The sequence below is a fragment of the Aulonocara sp. 'chitande type north' Nkhata Bay genome, linkage group LG3 (genome assembly GCF_057382095.1).
Source record: "Aulonocara sp. 'chitande type north' Nkhata Bay isolate Kocher_YH1m ecotype deep benthic linkage group LG3, A_spYH_male_GT1.1, whole genome shotgun sequence".
NCBI lineage: Eukaryota > Metazoa > Chordata > Actinopteri > Cichliformes > Cichlidae > Aulonocara > Aulonocara sp. 'chitande type north' Nkhata Bay.
This window is the reverse complement of record NC_141346.1, coordinates 16,772,809-16,790,821: the sequence shown is the minus strand read 5'-3', so window position 1 is coordinate 16,790,821 and position 18,013 is coordinate 16,772,809. Positions and strand designations below refer to the sequence as shown.

The window sequence follows — 18,013 nt, the reverse complement described above, 5'->3', positions numbered from 1 at the left end:
ATGCCACTGATTGGCTGGTCAGTAGCATCATTCGATGAGTCACTAGAGCATCTTGTTCACAGAAATAGCATTTTTGAAAGTAAGCAATAAAGGAAATGGTTACAAAAAACAAATTTAAGTTCAGATAGTGGAACATTACACACACTGTAATGCTCAATTTGTTTTTAATTTTTTTACTGTGTTTTCACTGTGCAGCCAGTTGTATTTAGTTTCAGGCAGTAACACTTTACCTCTCCAGTTCTGCCCTTGTGCAGATTGTAAACGGAGACTGTTGGAAATGTTTCAATAACCTGCACCCATTTGACAGTCAGGGAGTTGAAATAAAACACAGTAACACAGTATTTCTGTGCCATTAGGAAATTCAGCAGGAGTAAATCAACACTGAGTAAAATAGATCATTATGAAGGTCTAATTTTTACATTACATATTGTGAAATATTAGGCAGTTATTTTCTTTCGTTATGTTTTTGTTTTACTTCAAATATATCTGCAAAGATGAAAATTAATAACAATAAAAACCAGCAACAAGGCGAAAAAAGAAATGCACTTTCTTACTGCAGACAATGATTTAAATAAAAAAAGAGTAAAACATACCATAGTGACTACTAACTAATATACAGACAAACACGAGTAGCTGAATTTCAACCCAAATTAACCAGAACTTCTAGTCCATGAACTAAGAGCTAAAAGGTTCCCTTAAGGTGGTTTTGTATGTTCTCCCACCAATAGCTTGTGTGCAAGAAAACACAGTTTTGTTTTTGTTTTGTTTCCATTTCCCTTCACAGCTTTCTGAATTAATTTAAGTTAATGATAATCAACAATTTATGTGGTATACTCCGAAAACAGCTGGATTTTTATGAGAAATTGCTTTCCAACAAGAAACGTCCATGCACCAAAGACTCCTGAAGTGTAAGAAGGTGCTGTCCTCCAAAAATAAAGATATGATTTTTTTTTAGATCTTGAGGTACAAAGCTCCAAAAGATTGCTTGGTAAGGAGCTCCTGGTGGAAATGTTGCTAAAGCCATACAGCACACAGTATGCACAACTAACAGCATCTGCTTAGTTTTTAGAACAAAACCACTTTAACATTAAAAATACAAACAAAGGAACAACAAAAAACTCACAACAACAATAACAGCAAAGAAATAAAGCAAAAAACAGCAATAGCAGATACACACCTGCACCACCTGCTTGTTCTTTTTTTATATATATATTCTTACCCCAGAAACAAGCGAAGCATTCAGACCCAATCTGCATCTTTTACAGCTTAAAGTAAACAACATTAATCTGGAGTGACTGTTTTCATTTCTTCCTGCAGACCTTTGCAAGAGTTTTTAACTTTCATCCGAATGTGTTCAGAAAGTCAATGTTATCGTTTTCATTATTATCACTGCAACATCTGATAGAGCCAGTTACACAGCCACATCCTTAGACCCTTAGAAGTGAATGATATCGTCTGCGTATTGCCCTTTTGTTCCCATTTGAATCAGTTTCTAGAAGACACAGGCAGTTTGTTAATATTTCCTGTTATTACTGACGGTCAGATATTGAACATCGGGCTAACATATCACCAACAAGTTAAAGACAAAATATATTTTACCAAAAGCTGAGAAATGCTGAGGTTTGCACAGGATACTATCCAGACTTAGAGAAAAAGACGATATTACAAATGGGATTTAACTCATGTTTGTAATCATAAAAAAAAAAAAATACCTGATGTATATAGCAACCATTTGTTATACAGAAAACCTCTTTAGTCTACACCACTACCAACAGGCTGACCAATGGTGCTTGAGGTTTTTCTTTCAAGCCAAGATTAATCATTACACCCTTAACATAAACCATTTAGTGTTTGGTCAGTCTCGAAACGGAGACGACTGATGAGACTTGCATCAATTAAAGCAAAAGCAGCAATAAAACAAATAAAGCCAAAGGAGGGGGGGGAGAAGCAAATATGGTTTCTTTGTGAATAACTGTAAGCCGAGACGGTGCTTCTACGTTACTAACCTTACCGCGCTGTCCCCTGGGACGTCTATGTTGGATATGAGTGGGATTCTTCCTGTGTTTCCTGGTTCATTAAGCTGCAATTTCTCTCTCTTTGTTAGACAGAAAAATGCAAGAAGCAGGACTGCAACAAAAAGCAGGCGTGTTCAAAATCAGAGGTCACAGAGTTCTTTTATGTGTGGTAGGCATCACAAGAATGAGCATAGCAGCATTATACACTACACTATTGTATGCAATAGTGTTCACTTCCTAATATGCAATGAGCAAACTACAAGAGAACCCCTATCTAACCCTTACAACTTAATCACAATGGGAGACTCACAGAGCATCAGGAGCAGGACCACAGGGCACAGCATAGTCATAATTCCTAGTAGTCCGAAGGACACAGAGCTGCAGGAAAAGGTGTATCAGTCATTTTCCAAGAGTCCAGACAAAGGAAACAACCATACCCATCTTACCCTGCATCCACTTTTTCAACATTGACATTCACAGGGATGGACTGCCACGTGGCACTGCTGCCATTCAGTGATGCTACATTTTGTGCAGTGATCTGAAGCTGGACATCGTTGGTCTTCTCATAATCTAATGGCTGGAAAAAAGAAAGACATTTATAAGTTTATGAATATAAATCAGTTGTATATAGGCTGACTTTGCATTAGATGTGATCCATGCAAAATGCTTCCACCAACATCACTAAATGATAATAATGAATTGAATAATAATCCAGTCTCACCTTTGAGATGTACAAAAGCCCTTCGTTTGTTTGGGGGTCAGTAACTATCCTGAAATTTCCATTTTCGTTTCCTTTAGTAATGACAAACTTTGACATCCAGTTCGATGTGTTTATCAAATCTTTATCTTGAACAGGAATTCGAAGTAAAGGTTTTTCACTTTCATCTTCTTGCACAGTAACATTATACTACAAGAAAGAGCAAGAAGATGGGGAAGAGAGGGGGTGTCTTTAGTATTTCTTTAATTATGTCAGTAAAAAGTATTTTGGTGAAAAAGGTAGAAAAAGGACGCTAAAATCAATCGATATGATTTCAGTTATTCAGCCAAATTACAAACTGACACTTCTTTCAAACACTTACAGTTGATTTCATGAAGGTTGGTGGATTGTCATTAATATCACTCAGAGCAATTGTTGCTGTCGATGTGGCAAACAGACCATTTGGTGCACCATTCATATCCTGGATTTTTACAGTCACCACATGGTTGTCTTTTAACTTTAAAAGAAATGTTAGAAAAGTATTATAATAAAAATATGTTGTAAAGCACTTGCATCATCGATTTCAATAATGCAAGTTTTCAATTACATAAAGTTCACAGGTATCAGTGATGCAGAGGCAGTGCTCACCTCTCTGTCTAGGGTGTTGGTTGTTGTTGTGATGACACCTGTTTCTGGATGAATGGTAAACATGTCTGATCCAGATACGAGTGTATATTTAATCTTCACATGGTTGGTGTAAATTCGGTCTCTGTCAGTTGCACTCACCACTCCCACCACAGTCCCTGTATTGTAACCCATAATCATTTAGAGCAACTGCACTGAAAGTCAAATACAACAGAATCAACTATTACTGTATGTTGTCTTTCTCACCTGCACTACAGTGCTCAGGAACTGTAAAGTGTAAAGGACCTACGAACTCTGGAGCATTGTCATTGACATCATCTACAATCACTCTCAGGGGGAATTTCTCCTCTAGCTCCACATTGGTATGCTTGTCAAAAGCACGCACTACAAACTATAGAGGGAAAAAAAACACACACATTTGACTAGGTTAATGCACACAAATATCGAAAGGAGAGGCAGGGACATAACAAGACTCCATATGTGAACTGTGCCAGTACCAGGTTTGAATGAAAACATAAATAAATTTAAAAAAAGAAATAAACAAACATGCTCAGTAGAGGAACAAATACTCTGCAGCTATTTAAATGATTGATAAATCACCCGTTAAAGATGACTGTGGAACATTATTGGAACTCTTTACAAATCTTCTAAATCAGCGTCATCTTCACACTCACATTATACGCTGGGAACTCCTCACGATCCACTGCTTTGAGCAAGAACAGATCCCCCGTGTCTCTGTCTATACTGAACACTCCAGTTGGATACGTATCGACTCCCTCTCCTTCAATAGTAAAGTACATATCATGGCTTGCTGAGGGCTCTGACACCAGCTACAGGAGAATCCAAATAAAATCATAAACAAAAACAAGGATTCTGTTATTCATAACGTGTTTATCATGAAGCAGTCTGCTGTGGGCTCTTTCAGCTCACAGGGTCATGAAATAGATCAAAAGTGTACGCAGTTTACAATATGGTACTGTAGCTCAAACACATAACATCAAAGAAAATAATAACTTTGTCAGCTGAATGTAACCTGAATCAGATCAAATGAAGGGAGGGTATATAAATTTAGCATTCAATTCACCTTCTCAAGGAGTATTGGATAGTTCCCTTCATAATTCTCGACTACAGACGTCGGAAAACGACAGGCCGGTCTTTTAGAGCGGTTCAGGGAGCCTTGGCCTCGTCGCTGTGACATTCCAACAAGTTCAGACATGTTAGATAAAAAAAAAAAAAAGACTGTGCCTTCTGACCTGTATAAACGACTCACAATATGCAGTTGCCTTACATGTCTTTTCGGCATTGTACTGCGGACAAGGTGAACTTCCATCTTTCTTTCCAGTCCACTATTGTCCCGAGCAGACACAGAAAATGTCCGTCCTCTTTCTCCCACTGAAACAGACGTTAAAGCTACGACTGCTCCGTTACTTTTTATTGTGAAACTCGGGTCCTTCACAGTTAACTGCACTGATTTTGCAACACAGCCGACAGTTTCAACTGAAAAGCGAGAAAGTGAAAGATAAAAAGAGACATAAAACACAAAACATTCGGCTTACAACACTTTTTCAAACAGAAGGAATAACACAAATATACAGAGCGGCACCTTTTGCTACTTGGTATCCAGCTGGAATTATTTCAGGTACAATTACGTAGAGAGATCTCAGCAGAAAGCACGACTCCACACAGGACAGGATCTGGAGGTGAAAGTGAGTTTCAAACTGACTTGTCACATTTAATGTTTTAATGCTTCCTGGCATGACAAAAGTGAGAGAAAGTAAACATGTATCAATCATGTAGGCATGCTCTAAAACCAAACTAGAAGCACTTACCAGCATTAGGTAGGTGGAGGAAATCAAAAGTTTCCCCATGTTTGGAAAAAAAAAGACTGACTTTGTCCTGCGTCAAAGTGTTGGGAGTCTGGTTAGTGTAAGTGTGTTAACTCAAGAGCTTCTTCTCTTGTCTATTGCTTCACTTCTCTATCAATGTCAAAACACAGGCGTTTCTCAGACGGCACACCCAAGTGGAATTTTAAACAAGCGAAGTAGCTTCGGGCTGTGCTCGCTGGTGTCTGCTGAGAAAGCTCCCTGAAAGTTGCAGATTTTCAAGTGTTTTTTCCCCACCAAATCAAATCAAATCAAATCACTTTTATTGTCACATCACATGTGCAGGCACACTGGCACAGCACATGCGAGTGAAATTCTTGTGTGCGAGCCCCACAAGCAACAGAGATGTGCAAAACACAACAACACAAACGAGCAAAATACAAGAATGGCCAACCTGAAACTAATAAATATATGTACAATATATAATAGTGTATGCATTTCTGGATGTGTATACTAAATGTTTTCCTACGTGTGTGTGTGTGTGTGTGTGTGTGTGGTGTGTGTGTGTGGCTGTGTATACACATTTTTACAAATTAAATAGTAAACAATAATAAAATAAAATATATAAAAATATAAAAATATACAGAGTTGAATATGTGCAAAACAGTGGCATTACTGTACAGTATGGAGTGCATAATGTTGAAGTTCCAGTAGTGAAGCTGAGGTGTCTATGACGTGTTCAGCAGTCTGATGGCCTGATGGAAAAAGTTGTCTCTCAGTCTGCTGGTACGGGACCGGATGCTGCAGAACCTCCTTCCTGATGGAAGCAGTCTGAACAGTTTATGGCTGGGGTGACTGGAGTCCTTGATGATCCTCCCCGCTTTCCTCAGGCAGCGCTTCCTGTAGATGTCTTGGAGGGAGGGAAGCTCACCTCCAATTATCCGTTCAGAGCACCGCACTACTCGCTGGAGAGCTTTGCAGTTGTAGGCGGTGCTGTTGCCATACCAGGTGGTGATGCATCCAGTGAGGATGCTCTCAATGGCACAGTGATAGAAGGCCCTGAGGATGCGGGGGCTCATGCCGAATCTTTTCAGTCTCCTGAGAAAGAAGAGGCGCTGCTGCGCCTTCTTCACTGTTTTGTTTGTGTGTACTGACCACGTAAGATCCTCAGCCAGATGTACGCCAAGGAACCGGAAGCTGCTCACTCTCTCCACAGCAGCGCCGTTGATGGTGATGGGGGTGTGTACTTCTCTGCACCTCCGGAAGTCCACTATCAACTCCTTTGTCTTTGCGACGTTGAGGGTGAGATGGTTGTCTTGACACCAGTGGGTCAGGGCGCTGACCTCCTCCCTGTAAGCCGTCTCATCACTGTTGGTGATAAGACCCACCACTGTAGTGTCGTCCGCAAACTTCACAATGATGTTGGAGTTGTTAGTGGCTGTGCAGTCGTAGGTGTAGAGTGAGTACAGGAGAGGGCTCAGTACACACCCCTGTGGAGCACCAGTGTTCAGTGTGATGGGGGATGAGGTGATGCTGCCCAGTCTGACCACTTGGCGTCTGTCAGACAGGAAGCTAAGGATCCAGCTGCAGAGGGAGCTGCTCAGTCCTAGATCCTGCAGTTTCCTGTCCAGCTTCGAGGGAACGATGGTATTGAATGCTGAGCTGTAATCTACAAACAGCATTCTCACATACGTGTCTCTCCTCTCCAGGTGTGACAGGGCAGTGTGTAGTGTCAGGGCTATGGCATCATCAGTGGACCTGTTGTGGCGGTATGCAAACTGTAGAGGGTCCAGTGAGTCGGGTAGTGCAGAGCAGATGAAGTCCCTGACCAGCTTCTCGAAGCATTTGCTCACGATGGGGGTCAGGGCTACAGGTCGCCAGTCGTTCAATGAGGAGATGGTGGAGGATTTGGGTACAGGGACGATGGTGGCCATTTTGAAGCAGGCTGGGACTACAGACAGAGAGAGGGAAAGGTTGAAGATGTGCGTGAACACTCCAGCCAGCTGAGCCGCGCATGACTTGAGGACGCGGCCGGGAATCCCGTCCGGACCAGTAGCTTTGCGCGCGTTCACCTTCCTGAAGCACTTCCGCACATCCTCCTCAGACACAGTGTGCGCACTGACGTCATCCGCGGTGCGCACACTGTCCAGTCTCATGGTGTTCGCTGTGTCGAATCTAGCGTAGAATACGTTTAGATCCTCACACAGAGAGGCCGTGGTCTGCGGTGTGCTGGTTTTCCCTCTAAAGTCTGCGATCGTGTTTAGTCCCTGCCACATACTCCGAGGGTTGTCAAACTGTTGCTCCACCCTGTCCCTGTACTCACGTTTGACTGCTTTGATCGTCTTCCGGAGTTGGTAATGTGAGTGTTTGTAGTCCAATGTGTTCGCGGAGGCAAAGGCGGTGCTCCATGCCGCCAGTGCAACATCTCCGTTAATCCAGGGTTTTTGATTTGGGAAGGATTTAACTGTTCTGGATGGGACGACATCTTCCACGCATTTCCTGATAAATCCACAGACTGAGTCTGTGTATTCATCAATGTCCCTAGCAGCCACGCAAAACATTTCCCAGTCCGCGTGATCAAAACAGTCCCGCAGCGCGGACTCCGATTGGTCCGTCCAACAGTGCACCGCCCTCCGGGTTGGAGCTTCCTGTTTCAGCTTCTGCCTGTAGGCGGGCAGGAGCAGGATGGAGCAGTGATCTGATTGGCCGAATGGGGCGCGGGGGAGGGCTTTGTACGCATCCCGGAAAGAGGTGTAACAGTGGTCCAGAAGCCGTTCTCCACGAGTGTTAAAATGTATGTGTTGGTGGAGTTTGGGTGAGACTTTCTTCAGGTTTCCCTTATTAAAGTCTCCGGCTGTGATAAACGCTGCCCCTGGGTGTGCGGTTTCCTCGCTGCTGATCGCGCTGTACAGTTCCCTGAGTGCTCGGTCAGTATCGGCTTGTGGGGGAATGTAAACAGCCGTAATAATCACTGCTGTAAATTCCCTCGGCAGCCAGAATGGCCGGCACTTAATCATCAGGTACTCCAGGTCCGGTGAGCAGAAGGATTTGACCGGGTGCACGTTCGAAAAATCACACCAGCTGCTGTTGATCATGAAACATACACCACCGCCTCTGCTTTTCCCAGTAAGATCCTGCGACCTGTCCGCGCGGTGCACAGAGAACCCCGGTAGTTGTATTGCGGAGTCCAGCAGGGGCAACATATCTATTTTACTGCAAGACATTAAACAGCGACTAAATGCGGTTTAATTCTGGAAAAAGACATTAAACCGCTAAAACTCTTCCCCTCAAAGAGTTTTAGCGGGATTATAAGAGCTACAAATACACACAATTAAAGCATGTAGCATTATTTATAGAAATCTGTGCATATGGAGTATAAACAATATTCTTATAACACTACAGCATGCTGCAGGTACACGTATTTGAAGAAATACTGGTCTGTCTGCTTTTTTTGCCAAGACTTGTGTGCAGTAATGACTTGGTCTTTGCTCATCAGGACTAATAAATATTTATTTTTGTCAATCTGTTGCAACAGATCTACCAGGATTCACAGTTGTGGCCAACCAGCAAACCAACACTAGTATCACCACCACGATTTTGCTTAAACTCCACCAAGAATTAACCTTAGACCGAACCAGTTGTCAGAAACAATTTTTCTTATTGCGACCTGAAAAAAGTAAAAGAAAGTCAATAATGATAACACTATCTATGCACTTCCTAGGAAAATGTTTTAAATAAGTCAGTGTTTTATAGCTTTTCTCATTGCCAATAAAGCCATTTGAAGCTTACACAGCTACATTCTCGCTTGAAAATAACTTAAACGTTTATTTTGTGACCCAGACAGAGTAATAATTCAAACTCCGCCACTCTGTGTTTCTCTGCTGCTGCCTCGTTTGCGTTTTGGACGAAATGGATTCTGGGATATTGCATTTTGTCATTTCGAGCTGATTGGAGACCAAAACAGCCAATCAGATTTTTTTTGCATCCAAGTCTGTAATTGGCTGTTTTTTTTGGCACCAATATAACGGTGTACAGAAAGAGTTGAGCGCGCGAGCAACACATTGCGAGCGAGCGCAAATGCAAAAATAGAGCGAGAAGGGCTGCTATTGTGAGTGTGTGTGGATAATAGCAAACACTGAAATACATTTTTTGCACACAGCAATGAATTTTGTTCACTCAAATTCAGCTTTTCTTTGCTCAAAATAAATTTCTCCTCAAAATGCTACACTTGCACCTGCAATTTTTTTTTACGTGTGCTCAGAATAGTGGCACAAAACTAACGCCATACATAAAAAGTCCAAAACACGTAAAAACTCCAAAACATTTAAAAACTCCATAGCACGTACAAACTTCGAAGCACGTGCAAAACACAACAGAAGTGCTTCAGGATGCTAGGCGCAGTGTTGAGCTTTTGTTACCTAGTGGCTACACAAGCCAGGAAGTACCAACGACCGGATTTGGTGTGTGGTAGTAACAGGTAAACAAAGATTTATTTTTTTTTGTAATTATTTGAATATATATGAGTGCTTGTGTATAAATACACAAACAATACACATATGCTTTCAATTGTGTAATTTAAGTGATCTAGTAGCTCTGTTTTGGAAGTTCATTAGATCTGACATTAAGACAATCAGGTTGAAATCAAGGAATGTAAGAAGTCACTTACATCCAAGCTGTCTACTCTGAATATCAAGATAACAAGTATGGAGGGAGGCACACAATATTTTGCATCTACAGAAAGTACACAGCCCATCTGCAGGGACTCGTGTGCTACAAAATAGGTTTGATGATTTACAAGTCTGATTGCAGAGGAAAAATGTTAGTTGTCAAAAATGTGTTTATTCTTCTAAATTGTATGTAGCTTCATATCTCCCATACTAGTGTTGAGTTGTTACTGTGGTTTAACTGTTGTAAATCATAAGATGGTAAACAATACAGAGCTGTGTAATCACAGTCCTACACTCCATTTACTTTAGATACAAACTAGTGTGGCTTCAGGGCAGTAACCAGCTAAAATAAACAAGACATCACTGAGCCAGTTAAACCTACTATGCAATCCTACAGCTGACTCCTTATCAAAGTGAAAGTGACAAAAAGAGAAAACAAAGAAAAAGTCTACACATTCTCTTAGGGCAGCAGATCAGCAAGTCCCATGAAAGAAAGAAAAAAAATTGCACCACAGCAGTTGTAAATCCGAGTTAAGTTTTGTGACGATAATAACTTCAATAATAAAACCTGCATGCACTTTTTTTTGCATATTTATTATTTTTGTAGATACCTTTCTGAACTACAGAAATAATTGTTATGTTTTGATTTGATTTTTCACCTTCTACCATAACAAAATCATTATTGATTATGTATTAATATATATATTTATTTATTTCATGACACAATATATAAACATTTTGTATTAAATTTAAATGTTAATTACTTAGCGTTATTACATTTGGGTAACTGTTAATATTAGAGATATTTTTATCCAGAGTCCAGTTTGCAGGTGCTGGATCTTCATTCTTGCTCTCAGTTTTTATTGTGTAGCCTGTGTAGGTGTTTGGTTCTTCAAGATCACCACTTTTACACTCTTCAGGGGTTTCCAACTCTAGGCCTCCAGGGCTGGTGTCCTGCAGGTTTTAGATCAAACCCTGGGTCAACACACTTGAATCAAATGATTAGTCCATTCCCAGGCCTCTGGAGAACTGCAAGACATGTTGAGGAGGTCATTTAGCCATTTAAATCAGCTGTGATGGATCAAGGATACATCTAAAACCTGCAGGACACTGGCCCTCAAGGCCTGGAGTTCGACTCCTGTGCCTTAGGGGTTCCTCTTGTTTTCATGGAGCCTGCAGTGCAGCAGTAATGTGGGCATGTTGGCACACAGGAACAATTGCAAATATAAAATGTAACCTACAGCCTACTTTATGTGAAGAACTGTAGACTTTAACCAGTTTATTGAATAATCTGAAACTTTTGAGAAAGAGTTTATTAATGGAATGACCCCAGAGAGAATGGTTTGTGAAAATTGAAGAAAAAGTAACAAATCATCCACATAAAAACAGATTTTATGTTCTACACTCTTGCATCATATGCACTTAATAATTATAGCCTGTCTAATTGCTGCTAGTGGTTTGATAAAAATTGCAAACAGTGAAGAGGAGAGTGGGCATCCCTGCCTGGTGCCCCTCTAGAGACAAAAATTGGAGGATGTTTGGTCATTCAGCCTGACAGATGCTTTTGGGGAATTATATAATATTTTTAATCAGTTTATGAAACAGTTTCCAAAACCAGATTTGTGTAGAGTTACAAAAAAAAAATTTCCAGTGTACTCTATCCAATGCTTTTCCCGCATCTAGAGACAATATTGTAGTTTCAGTGCTTTTATTACATGAACAGTCTATTAAATTAAATAATCTATGTGCATTTTTAATGAATGGCTCCCTTTTAAGAAACCAGTTCGTCAGGATGTATTGTGAGATGGGTTATCTTCTCTAATCTTTTTAGAGAGCTTTGCAGATTGTTTTAAGATCAACATTAAAATGGTAGGAATGTCTTTGCTTTGGTTTTAGCAGGAGAATAATGATGGCTGAATTCATATTTAATGGTAGTCTGCCATATTCCTTGATTTCCTGCAACATTCTGTGGAATAATGGTGCCAGAATTGTCCATACTTTTCAGGGCTTCCTGGAGTTCACCTGATGTCAGCGATGAACCTAGTGCCATTGCTTGACTGTCACATACCAACCATGCCACTGCACACATCAGACATAAAGATGCTGCTCCTGCTTTTTGGGGGTTGTTGTGGTGGAAGGTGATTCTCCTCTAATTGGCCCACAGTACCTCCAAAACAGTTTCTTGTCATCTCCCTGTCATTTACCCAGTAGTTAGAATTTCTACTGTGGGGTCCTGAATGGTCAAAAGATCCATTCTCATTCATTCAAACAACTTTGACATAGTGGACATAATTAAAATGTCTGCTGCCCTATTCTTGCTCAAAAAAGAACACATTACAGGCCATTGTAAGGCATTTGTCTCATGGGCGATCGTGGCTCAAGAGTTGGGAGTTCGCCTTGTAATCGGAAGGTTGTCGGTTCGAGCCCCGGCTTGGACAGTCTCGGTCATTGTGTCCTTGGGCAAGACACTTCACCCGTTGCCTACTGGTGGTGGTCAGAGGGCCCGGTGGCGCCAGTGTCCGGCAGCCTCGCCTCTGTCAGTGCGCCCCAGGGTGGCTGTGGCTACAATGTAGCTTGCCATCACCTGTGTGTGAATGTGTGTGTGAATGGGTGAATGACTGGATATGTAAAGCGCGTTGGGGTCCTTATGGACTAGTAAAGCGTGTTATACGCACATCAATCCCAGTCTGTGGAGACAAGCCGTGTGGTGGTGTGTGGTGGGCCCAGGTGCGAACACAGGTGAGGAGACAGGAGTGAATTTAAACTGAAAGTGAGCCTTTATTATGGCTGATGACATAGAGGTTAAACAAGGCAGAAGCACAGTGACTAAACTAAACTATAACTAAACCGGGAAACTGATACTGCGATAACCTATGAAGACTCAGAAAACTAAGAATGCAAAGACTGGCCGTGAAAACATGGAGGGTAGGAACACAGACGATGCGACACAGACTGAATGAAACACAGGGACTAAATACACATAAGGGATGATCAAGGGAAGTGGAAACGCATGAGAGGGAACAGCTGATACACATGAACCTAATGACATACACTGACATTAGACACAGACTTTCAAAGTAAAACAGGAAACATAGGGATTAAATGGACGTGACCTGAACTGAACATAATCACGGAGACATGACGCATGACAGGTAGACGCACGAACCAGGGAGACTGAGTACAGGAGGAGATGACATAAACAACTAAGAAACAAAGGGCTAAACAGCACCCTAGAAATTAACTAGACGAACTAAGCTAGAGCATAAATGAATACAAAAGATACATAAAACTCAGCACTGGGTCGCACGACCCAGGACCATGACACTATTAAAATCCACACAATAAAATCTTAGCTTAGTAACTTTAATTTTGTCTTGAGTCCCCTTTCTATTTCTATGCATCTAAATCTAACTTCTGATCTTTTCTGTCACTGAAGCTTAATTAAGTGTCCACACATAAACCAAATCCACTTTGCTGCATTCAGATTCTGACATGGCTCAGACATGGAGTTTACCTCAGTGAGGCTGTTCTGTGCTCAAGAAAAATTTTGTTGTTGAGCCCAGGAAACAGTCACTGCTTCAGTCTCTCTTCCTCTGTCTCCATCGTCACTGTATCCAAACAGACGGAAAAAGAGCCATTAGGCTGAGCGCACACATCTGCCTCGCTGCCACACCTCCACGCCACCCTGAGAGCTCACTGTGCCACCCCTACCCTACAGCAGGCCAAAGACCACCACACACCTGCCACAACCTCATTGACTAAATTCAATCCAGATCTTCATAACTGTAACAATGAACTTCACTTCATCTCTCAAGACTGCCTTCTTTCCCAAACAAAGTAAAACTAAGCAGGCAGACAGTCCTCATTCCATATTTTATTTGAAGATAACTCTGTCTTGACCCTTTACAAGTCGTTGTCCTTTACCTCCAGCTTTCTCCTGAAGTTGTTCTGAAATATGCCAAGTCTCCATCACCACAGTGTGAAGGCAGACGCACAAAACAGTTAAACATTTTAAAACAGTGAAATCATTCATAATTTTGGAGCATCTTGTTTCATCCGGATCAATGCTCATCTTATTGTTTTAATATGACCGAAAATTTGCCCAGAAAGTCACCGGGAAACTGTGACTGCTGCCATGATTGTGAATTGCTCCCTGCTTGTCAATAAAAAGAATGCAGGTGTGAGGCCTCACTTATCAGAGCTGGAAGCTGCATCTGCATCAGGTCTGCGCTGAAGAATCATTAATGACTTCAGACTGTAGTTCGCAACTGCCTCACCTTCACTACTTCTGTATGTATGTAAACTAGAGCATTAGGCAGCAATTCACTTTAAATAATGCATTAATTCTGACCTCTCTAGATTGTTTTGAAGTGTTTAATGACGTTAGCCTGAAAGAAGACATCACACTCACTCTGATCATGATCCCAGCACTCTTCCTGCACAAACAGACAAATAAATGAATGAGTTGGTTTGTGTGGACATGTCACTTTAAATCTTCTCTGTAGCTCTTACACTTTAGTTTACTGCAGCAGAAAAAATTTAATTTAATTTTTGAGTTTAGCAGGTGTATCTACTTGACTGCATGCTTCGTTTAAGAAAAAGAGGACATTATGTAAATGTTTGTCCTAAATTCCTCTGTGTGGTTTGATGCTCATTAAAAAAATCATGGATGATCATCTCACAGTCTTATTTTCCTGCCTCATTACTCTTCATGTTTCAAATGCCGGGTCTTTACCTTACAATACAAAGCACCTCTGGGCAACACTTGTTGCAATTTATCACCTTATGATTAAAATTGAACTAAATGGTCAGAAACTTTGCTCTTTAGATGTTATTAGTGTTTACAAATGTGTGGAGGTATTTTTTTAATAAACATTTGGAGGATGAGAATTATCTGGTGTAATGTCCCAGTTTGACCTCATGGTGACAGTGTTGTCTCACTGTTACCAATGCTACACTGAGGCAAAAAGATGACTGAGAGAGCAGTGTTACAGTGTTGGAGCGTGTTTTATGGCCAAAGTTATCAAAGCAATTACTCAAAGATTTTCAAATCAAAATATTTATTATTAAACGTCATTTATGATAACACAGCACTGGTGTTAACAGAACTGGTATTAGAATCTGGTATATCTGATGATACAGAGTGTGTTTTTTAGGAAGGGAAGCCTAGTAACAGACTTAGGATTAAAGGTGTTACATCTCATTCACTGAGAAGAAGAATGAAGTGTCTGGTACAACGTACAGGAACATGTCTAAACCCACTTACTTTAAGTGCTTTAAGAACATACAGCAGATTTTTTAACTAATTAAATTTGTTTTTCACAAATAGGAAGTTCATTTGTGTTTAGCTGATTATTTCTTTGTTGTAACAAAGCTTCTTGGCAGTAAACCTTATAGCATGGACAATCATATAACTTAGAAAATGTAGAATTTAGACGCTATGATTCTTAAAAGTTGGGTATGTGTTGTCAACATATAGCACAGTTTGAAGGTTTAAAATATTGTATGACCTTTACCTCCTTCAAGGTCAAGAGATTGTTCTCAACTATCTGCTATGTCAAAACTGGTTCTCACTGCCAGTGCTTGTATTGACAACATGCATAAAGGGAATGATATATGCGGATCCTAAATACTTTGGACCAACGTCACATTAAGGTCAAACTTTTATAAAGTCTATTGTATCTTTAAAAATTAGTTCCCTTTGTTTGTATTGGAAATGTTTTAGTAAGAAGCACTGATATATGTCCGGTCTAAACATCACCTTATAGTCTGCATTCAAATTTGACAGTTTGACATAACCAGTTTCAATGAAACTGGTTTGGATTATTTGGGGACATGGGTGAACTTACATTACTGCTACTGAGTCACAATGTAATAAAGAAAACAGGGCTAACACAGAGAGCAGAGTGTAAATACAGGACATGATAGAAGAAACTTTGGATCCGTGTTTGAAATTCAAAAATGATTCAAATTACTACGTGTCCCTTCTGCTCCGTGTTTTTAGTCTGGGTACATAATGGTATTATTTTCAGTATGTATAAGTGTGGAGAACCTGGTGAAAAATATCACTTTATTAAAAACCAAAGGTGGCTGTGAATGGAAAAGAATCTGCAGTAAAAACATCAGTTCTTCTTACTGATGTGACTGACCTTTAGTTTCTGATTAACATGTATTATGTTTTTAACTGTTTAACTATGTAATAACTACATAACCCTCAGCAGAAAAAGTCCACTTTATAAACCTTCTCAGCAGAGGAAACACTGTTGTTTATCTGTGTGGAGTGGCTCAAGAGTTGGCAGTTTGTCTTGTAATCGGAAGGTTGCTGGTTCGAGCCCCGGTTCCATCAGTCTCGGGGGTTGTGTCCTTGGGCAAGACACTTCACCCGTTGCCTACTGGTGGGGGTCAGAGGGCCCGGTTGGTGTCAGTGTCTGGCAGCCTCGCCTCTGTCAGCAGTGGCGGTCCTAGCCTGTTTGGCGCCCCGGGCGAACACTCCCTCTAGTTCACCTTAGTTCAGAGATTCACTTTGTAATCATCAAACTGTAAATTATACATTTTAAATTGTTATTGATCTCTTTACCCCGAGTCCTAAAGTGTATATTTATTTTCTTACTCTTCTTATATATATTGTTTGTTTACTTGCACTGCTGTAACTGGAGCCTCGTCGTCTCGTCTCTATATGCTGGACTGTATGTAGCGAAGATGACAATAAAGTTCACTTTGACTTCAGCAGTGAGTAGGCGCACCGAGGGCTCTCGCGCTCACTTTATAGAATTTTGAAAAATACATAGTCTGAGAAAAAAAAAAAAAAAAAAAACATAGAAGAGCCACCTCCACGGGACAAGACTCAGCAGTTCATCTGCATCTAAAGGACAAAGGTCACTCTTTCGAGGATGCCAACTGTTACGACCCGGCTCAAAAGCCGCAACATAAAAAAGGAGATGAATACGAGAGTATGTGTGGCCAATTAGCACCAGCTGAACACACTGAGCAGATTAGAGGCTGCAGAGGGACGTAACACCTCCCTTAAAAGGGTTCCTCTAGGACCCCTAAATTTATTAAAAGCCCCTCTGAAGCCTTCAGGTCCTTGACCCACAAACCTGGAATAAAAGTTAAAGCTAACAGAAGCACAGTGTTCACATTATAGTTGGCATCTCTAAGAATGGATGGGCATGAGGATTTGAAGTTGCCACACTGAACACACACACAAAGTAACATGTGACCAACACAAAGGAGCACAATGGTCACAAACCCAAAATGATTACCTGATCTGCTACAACACAAAACCAAAAGTAGCTTCAAATAATCACAAGTGATCTGTTGTCTCCACCACACAAACAGTCACATACAAGTGGCCCTATACCACAACAAGTTACTTTAATCCAAAAAGTTCAGTAAATCAAGCACACTAGTGACCAACCACAAAATGGAGAGCTATGGCCACACAATGATCACATCAAGGGTGGCTCAGCACCCCACAGTGTTATTGCCATCACCTGGCCAACAACACTCACAAGTGATCCAACAAAATAGCCATATTCCCCACAACACTAAAGGTCACAGCACAAAACCCTCACCTCACAAGGATCTCATTAGCATCCATCAACACTGACATATGCACACACATGGTGTGCACACAATGCCAACCTAAAAACAGCCTACCTGCCTCAGCTACAGACCATAATCAAATCAGTCTCAAACCTCCTACCAAGTTTGGTGCCACTGATTTACTATGTGCAACTCCCAGCCTAAAACACTAAAAACAACAAAACCCTAACTTTACCTACCCTAGTCTTCAGTGGTGTACCAGGCTCGAGGCAACTTTAAACGCGAACTCGAGAGCAGGCAGCAGACCAGAGATATAGTCTCCTACCAAACTCTGAAGCGTACCCCCACCCAGGATAGCCACTAAAGGGACTAAAGGGAGTTTGCTCAATTACAGTGACCACCATCACTCACCCACTTAAAACTAAAACAAACTGACATTCAGTCTCCACTAGTGATGTGACGTTCTGTATCGAGGCTTCGAAGCTTGTGTCGAGTAATTGAGGGGGCGTTTCCGCGATGCGCGTATCGAGGCTTGCTTCATTTATGGGAGGAGCTGAAAATGATGACGTCCGAAGCCTCGCTGCCCGGCTGTACCACGTGACTGGTTCATGAAGTGGTTCG

General features: G+C 41.2%; 1 protein-coding gene across 2 annotated transcripts; it reads right to left on the bottom strand.

Annotated features, from left to right (window-relative positions):
* Window positions 1–52: 52 nt before the first annotated feature.
* On the bottom strand, window positions 53–5,330 carry LOC147334224 (desmocollin 2-like protein). Of its 2 annotated transcripts, none has more exons than XM_086286508.1 (13): window positions 5,187–5,330; window positions 4,961–5,051; window positions 4,646–4,854; window positions 4,442–4,546; window positions 4,032–4,187; window positions 3,604–3,748; window positions 3,361–3,515; window positions 3,095–3,229; window positions 2,737–2,922; window positions 2,462–2,592; window positions 2,326–2,393; window positions 2,007–2,127; window positions 53–1,492 (listed from the first exon to the last, which is right to left on the bottom strand). In XM_086286508.1, the coding sequence occupies exons 1-13, from the start codon at window positions 5,223–5,225 to the stop codon at window positions 1,486–1,488; spliced, it is 1,548 nt and encodes a 515-aa protein (XP_086142634.1). In that variant the 5' UTR covers window positions 5,226–5,330; the 3' UTR covers window positions 53–1,485. The 2 variants fall into 2 exon arrangements, with proteins under 2 accessions (XP_086142634.1, XP_086142633.1); XM_086286507.1 differs by having other exon boundaries at window positions 2,012–2,127.
* Between the last annotated feature and the right edge of the window lie 12,683 nt (window positions 5,331–18,013).